Consider the following 7,631-nt stretch of genomic DNA (forward strand, 5'->3'; position numbering starts at 1 on the left):
GACTCCAGCCGCAGTTGTCATCGTGCTTGTCTCGACCGTGCGATCCGAATCGAATACACCTCAAAGTTGTCAGCGTGCGTCTCAGCCGCAGGATCAGATCAGAGAGGTCGAACCGACTTGCACCAATCTACCTCCACGTCAATCAGAGAGGTCTCTCTCTCTTACACGTCAATCACAAGGAACCCGATCACAACTCCACGTTGCCACGGACCAAGGCCATGACCAATACTCCGTATAAAATAAGATCACCAGCCTTCCACCCAGAACCACAAGCGATCGAAACCAATGATCCCTAGTACCACCACCACCACCACGACCACGGCCTAAGCCGATCCAGAGAAGAGCAGACGCGGCGGCGGCCATGGCAGGTCGCGGTGCGGCCGTGGCCGTGGTGGCCTTGGTGGTGTTCCTCGTCTTCTTCGCCGCCTCCTCGTCTGCAGCCGCCGCGCACGTCGACGACGCCGCGGAGCATGGTGCGCGCGGTCTGACGCGCCGCACGGAGGCTGATGTGCGGGCGATGTTCGACGCGTGGCTGGCGCGGCACGGCCGCTCCTACAACGCGCTCGCCGAGTACGTCCGCCGGTTCCGCGCGTTCCGGGACAACCTCGACTTCGTCGACGCGCACAACGCTCGCGCCGCGCAGCGCGGCGGGTTCCGCCTCGGGATGAACCGCTTCGCCGACCTCACCAACGCCGAGTTCCGCGCCGCCTACCTCGGCGCCGGCGCCGCTGGCAGGGCTCGCAACGCCGTCGGCGATCGCTACAGGTACCATGCCGAGGACGTGCTGCCGCAGTCCGTGGACTGGAGGGAGAAGGGCGCGGTCGCGCCCGTCAAGAACCAGGGCCGGTGCGGGAGCTGCTGGGCGTTCTCCACGGTCGCCGCCGTGGAAGGCGTCAACAAGATCGTCACCGGGGACCTCGTGAAGCTGTCGGAGCAGGAGCTCGTGGACTGCTCACGCAACGGGCAGAACAGCGGGTGCAACGGCGGCATCATGGACGACGCCTTCGACTTCATCGTCCGGAACGGCGGCATCGACACCGCGGAGGACTACCCCTACACCGCCAAGGAGGGCAAGTGCGACCTCGCCAAGAAGGCCCGCAAGGTCGTCTCCATCGACGGCTTCGAGGACGTGCCCGCAGACGACGAGGCGTCGCTGATGAAGGCCGTGGCGCACCAGCCGGTGAGCGTCGCCATCGAGGCCGGCGGGCGCGAGTTCCAGCTCTACGAGTCCGGGGTCTTCACGGGCCGGTGCGGCACGGAGCTAGACCACGCCGTTCTGGCCGTGGGCTACGGCACGGAGGTGGACGGCGGCAAGGGCTTCTGGCTCGTGCGCAACTCGTGGGGTCCGGGCTGGGGCGAGGGCGGCTACATCCGGATGGAGCGCAACGTAACGGCAAGCTCCGGCAAGTGCGGCATCGCCATGTTCGCGTCCTACCCTGTCAAGAACGGGCCCAACCCGAAGCCGGCACCACCGGCGCCGGAGGAGAAGTGCGACCGCTACAGCTCGTGCCCGGCGGGAAGCACGTGCTGCTGCACGTACGGCGTGAGGAGCGTGTGCCTTGCGTGGGGATGCTGCCCGGCCGAGGGCGCCACCTGTTGCAGGGACGGGGCGACCTGCTGCCCGTCGGAGTACCCCGTCTGCAACGCTGGGAGCCGCACCTGCGCCAAGAGCAAGGGAAGTCCGTACACCGTGGATGCGCTGCCCCGGACTCCAGCAAAGCGACGGAGGACGGCGGTCTCAGATCTTGTTGATTCGATCTTTTCGATCTAGCGTTTTAGGTTACAGCCTTTTGTTTTCATAACGTAGCAGTCATTGTAAATACTCGTATGTTATTAGGAGGAGTCATCTTTTTCCAATGGTCATTGTAAATACAGCATAGTTTTAGGACAAGTCATTGTAGAAAAAAATGAGAAGTCATTGTATTTATATATAGTTTTTCTTTTCTTTAATAAGGAGTGGTATATAATCATGGTCATCGTTCCTAATATGATCCACGGTAAGAGATAGAACTGAGGGAGGTGAAACTAAAAACCAGAAACTACCTTCATGAACTTTGCTAGCTAGCTGGGCCAGTTCATGAGCAATAGAGTTCGCCTCATGAAACTCATGTTCACGGTACCACTTTGGCTGCTCCTGCACCTCCTCAATCTATTTTAACCAATTGAATCAGCAAGCAACAGTCCATCGTTTAGAGCCATAGCTTCTACTGAAACGACATCTATCGCTGATAATTTGGAGTTTCTAGTGGCAACAGTACGGCCGGCCCACTAATCCACCAGTCCCAGGAGCCAGTTGATCCCATCTTTTCAAATCTGGGCTTATTACTTCAACTTTCTATGATATTTCTTTTCTAACTTTGCGAGTAATCTCGGAGCCTTGCATTCCTTCTGGTCCTTTTGACCAAACTTGTACTTGCTCTGTTTCAAAATAAGTGTCTGAACTTTGGTACAATTTGTTACTAAAATTAGTACTATATTGAGACACTTATTTAAGACTAGCACAAATGCCCGTGCGTTGCGACGGGGATACATAATCTATTGCACAATATCAATTTTGGGTGTCATATTTTTAGGATACATATTCTATTGTTCAATATCTACTGCGTATATCACATATCTTTTTAAATATCACGTGCATCAGACGACAATGTCAACCTTTTTTTACTATTGAATTACTCTATCCTCCACACTACATATATGTCTCTTTGTGTTATGTGTCAGCCTAGAACGACTCTCTTTCTCTACCGGGCGATCTTCCGATGACTCTCTAAAGAGGTTGATGTTAGCTGGGGTTGCTCGTCTTGATTGGATATTGAATGATGGTCGTTGCCTCATGTTGTAAGAAATGTTTAAATTTGCATTATTCCACTTCTCTATTTGTCCGAGGGTGGTTGGTAAATGTGTCTACCGGGTAGAAACCTCGAAAAACCGTCTGAGTATTGTTGGAGTACCAAGGAACATCTACAATAGCTTAATGAGATAGCTTATTAAGCCACTATCGAATACGTACAAAATAAAATTTGACAACCATTTTAATGGGTATATTTCCAACAATGCACTGACCCTTTAGAAATGCAAATATTTCCTCATACCTGATGTAGAGTATGCAAAGTTCATATATTGAAAAGTGGGTTTCTACGTAAATTCTCAAACATATAACTTAAACATTCCTGTAATGATGTGCATGAAGAAAACATACAATAGAGCGGGAAAACACTGAGGGAAAATTAGATAGCAAAGAGATAGATTCCTAAACTATGATTTTAGGCATGGAATAATATTATCGTTCATTAGATAAAGAACAATTCATATGATAATAAAAATCAGAATAATTGCCCAAATCTACAAGTATTTTGATGTTGAACAGATTTTCAATCATTAATATATCATATTCAACAGCACACTTGGCCAGTTTAGTTTTCTCCTTCCCGCTGAAGAAACTATTTTTCGCTCGAGATTAGGCCCAGCATCGGCCCATGTGCATGGCTACATAAGCTCGTTTGTACATATATCAAGTGGGAAACTCTCCTATTAGCACATAGATAGCTAGCTGAATTGGCAACTGGCCTTGTCTTAGCACGTGAGGTCTAGAGTTCGACTCCAGCGCTACCCTTTTTTTTCTATTTTTAAATAAAAATGATGTTCGTACGCTCTAGGTCCAAACGACGACGGACGAAAATCTGATATAGATGACGGACGAAAAAATAAACTGATGACGAAAAAAGTGGAGAAACAATCCTCCCTTTAATATTAGGTAGAGATAGAGATAGAGGAAGTAGAAAAAATTATCAACCTTCACAATACCAATCAATATCATTACATTTATGATGGAATGTAGTTTCATATCATATATATTTAGTATTGTAGATGTTGATAGTTTTTAACATAAATTCGGTCAAACTTTTCAAATTTTGACTTGACATAAATCTTATATGCATAGTAAAAAGGACCAGAGAGAGATTAAGCACCGATTGTTGAGTGCGAAGTCATGGTGCCCTTTGAAAAAACATATTTAGAAAATTCAAAAAAAAATCTGTGCAAACTTGTATATGTCAATGGATCCTTGAAATTTTGTTGAAGCAGGCACCATGGTGCAGGTGCACAGAACAGAAAAACAGCTACCCCATAGTTTAGCTCGGTATTGATGCTCCACCAAAGCCTCCAGAAACAGAACAGCGTGCAAGGGCTGACGTCGCTACACCCAAGCACTAAGACTAAATCATGGGTTTTCACCTTGACTTCTCTTACTAGACTTCATGCAATTCCTTCAACAAGAGAACATTGTGTGAATGACGATGCTACCAAGTTCAACTGATGAAAGCTCGGACATAGAGTTTTCTCCCCTGAAACTTGAGGTCGTGCACTCAAAGAGCACCACCTAGCCGAAGACCATCTGCATCATCGCACAGCCATGCAGACACACAGTCCCGACACAGACCCCACCACAGCAAGAACCACACATGTCGCTGAGCAATGCTCAGGGACAACCGCTATCACCACCGATTCCATGCCACTTAGAGACCAGAGCGCCCATACAAAGCCAATTTACGCACCTTGGAAAACATATGCATCAAGCAAAAGTTGAATCGTCAAATCTGTTGTCGCATACTACACCATGGGCCATCTCGAGCACTCTAAATGCTTGGATTTTTTTTCAAAACTATGATATATTTTATAACATTTTCGGAAACTATACCATGATTTGCTTAAAAATCAAAAGTAGTAGCCCGTCAGCCATCTGTGGGCCGAAGTAGGACTTTTCGGCCACAGCTAGGCCGAAGTAGGGTTTTCGGCCATCTCCTGGCCGAAGTATGACTTTTCGGCCACACATAGGCCGAAGTAGGACTTTTTGGTCAAGTCTTGGCCAAAATAGACTTTTTGGTCAAGTCTAGGCCGAAAAGTACTTTGTTGTCTCATGTAGGCCGAAGTTGCATGGCTCATACAATCCACTAAAATGTATTTTCTCGCCACCCGTTTCCTGCCAACCCCTTCCTGCCATATGTTCCCGCCACCCGTTTCCCGCCAATCCCTTCCCGCCTTATTTTCCCGCCAATCCCTTCCCGCCTTATTTTCCCGCCAACCCTTTCCCGCCATACCGCAGTTATTCTTTCCCGCCATTTTCTCCTCTGTATCTATAAAACCCCCTTCAGGCGGAGGTGGATAAGCATTACAGTGTAGTGTAGTCAAGATGTCCCATTATCCATTCGATCGTAGTTTTCACCCTGAGATGAGCAGCACTCTGCTGAGTCTAGCTACCGATTTCAGGATGGACAATAGGATAGTTCCATGGGACGAACTCACCGATAGTGACACCATAATGAATGAGTTGGCTCACGAATTACGTAGGTCTGGGTGGCTTGAAAGGACCTATGAGGAGGTACGTAAAGAATTTCTTAGGTTGCATGAAAGGTGGAAGAAGGTGGTGGAGCCGAAGAGTGAAACTTTCAGAAGGACTGCGGAAAAGCATCCATTTTTATGGACTGAGGAGAGTGAGGACGACGATGATATCTTCATGCCACCGCTTCCGGGTTCTACATCGTCGAAGGGCAAGAGTTTTGCATCGTCCAAAGGCAAGAGTTCTGCATCCTCGAAGGGCAAGAGTTATGTATCGACCAAGGGCAAGAGTTCTGTATCGACAAAGGGCAAGAGGAGCGCATCGTCGAAGGGCAACAGGGCTGCATCAACGGAGGATGACGATGATGACTTCATGTAGTATGTAAGATGTATTCCAGTTGTACCGTTTCATTCAGATGTATTTGCATTACTAGTTTGTATTGTATTATTGTAGGGCATTATGTTCTATCTGAATTTCATTTTGTAGTATGTAAGATGTATTGCACAAGTTCAGCCGCACCGTTTAATTCAGATGTACTTGTATCTTAATTATCGGTTGTAGTCTATTTGGAAATGTAACTGGAATAAGAATGCGAATTAATAGTAATATGTCTCTCGCATACACAAAACAATATATGTCTCCTGACGACATAGAAGCAAGTGCGATAGTAACACATACATGAAGCATGTCTCATACATAAATACTGACACACAGCTGCGAATAGTCTGAAACTAACATACATAATGAGTCATACATAGATAGATAAGCATATCACTGCGGGGGACGACGACGAGTCTGGGTCTTCCTCGGGCGAGGACCGGAAGGCGATAAGCGCTGAGGCGGTGGACGAGGCTCGCGATAACCACGACCATAGTTAACCTCGTCTGTCACGGTCTGTGTCTCATGCGTCGGTGGTGGTGGTGGAGTGTGAAACACTGTCTGCGAGAAGCCATAAATGTTTGTAGCTTGGTCATCATCCTCGCGGTCGCCCTCAAAGTACGAAGCACCACCACTAAGGATCGGTGACTGCTCTGAATGCATGAACGGTTGCGACTGGTTGCCGCCTGCGGTAAAGTAAAATTGATACAAATGCATGAACGAAGCACCACCAGTAAGCATCAGTGACTGCTGAGAATGCAAGAACGATTACTACACTGTTCAAAAGAATGTAGTGAGTAGTGTTACCTAGATTCATCTGCTGATGCCAATAAACGCTCCCTAGCTGTGAAGGAGGTGGCTCATGTCAGGAAGAGCTCCCTGGCCGTGAAGGAGGTGGCTCATGCCAGGAAGAGCTCCCTGGCTGTGAAGGAGGTGGCTCATGCCAGGAAGAGCTCCCTCTCTGTGAAGGAGATGGCTCATGCTAGGAAGATCTCCCTGGCTGTGAAGGATGAGGTTCTACACGGTGCATAGAGGGTCGTGGTTCTGAACGGTGCACAGAGGGTCGTGGTTCTGAATGCTGTATAGAGGGACGTGGCGGACGATGTGCTGGAGGAGGAAGTGCAACATCCGAAGTCCGTCTACACATAACAGCTGCATAAATCCCGCGTAGCTTGTCATCAAGACGCCTCAACCATGAGACGCCCTCTCGCGGTGGGATAGTTTCTCCCCTCTGAAAGCGCCGCATTAAAGCGGAAACCTCCTCTCGCGCCTGTAGTGTCAAGTCATCCTGTACACAAAGAGTTAACCAATTATATCCTCGTTGTATGATAGACACCACGAATAGACAACCAAGCGAATATGTCCAGATTAACAAAAGACTTAACATATGAGAACCAAGGCATTTACCGCGTGGTGTCTGGTTCCCACAACAGAGGCAGTTGGGTACATATCGCTGGTGAGAGGGGCTTCGATCTGATCAGGAGCAGCTGATGGAACCAAGTAGATCCTCGTTGTATGCCGGTAACGCTGCAGATACAACCCGAACATTTCCCAGTTAAAGGGCCGAACCTCACCCCAAATATTTGTCGCAGCGGTAGTCCATTCGTCAACGTAAGGGGTAATGGTCTGAAGCCAATAAGCCATGGACTTGTTTCCTCCTAGGCGACTGTCCCTGAGATTGACATGCGCGATACATGATTAGGTATATTATGAATGCAGAGCTGCCAACTAAAATAGTATTAGTACTTACTTGTGCATGTGGTCTGGCAAGTGTGGAGTATCTGGAATCTCAGGCTGTTGATATAGACCGAACTGTCTCATCACCCTATGAAGAGACATCTCCTCAACCGTCACGTCGAACACCAACTTGGCCTTGGTCATCCAAAAGTGCCGATCTGTAGTGCACAATCCAGAAATC

The 7,631-nt window shown here is 48.4% G+C and overlaps 1 protein-coding gene across 1 annotated transcript; it reads left to right on the forward strand.

Moving 5' to 3' along the window:
- Positions 1-361: 361 nt before the first annotated feature.
- LOC119358359 (cysteine protease 1-like) lies at positions 362-1,928 on the forward strand. Its single transcript, XM_037624941.1, has one exon. It carries the CDS (start codon positions 362-364, stop codon positions 1,769-1,771), a length of 1,410 nt encoding a protein of 469 aa, XP_037480838.1. The 3' UTR covers positions 1,772-1,928.
- The last annotated feature ends 5,703 nt before the right edge of the window (positions 1,929-7,631 follow it).

The sequence above is a fragment of the Triticum dicoccoides genome, chromosome 2A (genome assembly GCF_002162155.2).
Source record: "Triticum dicoccoides isolate Atlit2015 ecotype Zavitan chromosome 2A, WEW_v2.0, whole genome shotgun sequence".
In the NCBI taxonomy this organism is placed as follows: domain Eukaryota; kingdom Viridiplantae; phylum Streptophyta; class Magnoliopsida; order Poales; family Poaceae; genus Triticum; species Triticum dicoccoides.

Coding starts and splice junctions, on each gene's coding strand:
- LOC119358359 (XM_037624941.1), top strand. CDS start 362: ATGGCAGGTCGCGGTGCGGCCGTGGCCGTGGTGGCCTTGGTGGTGTTC.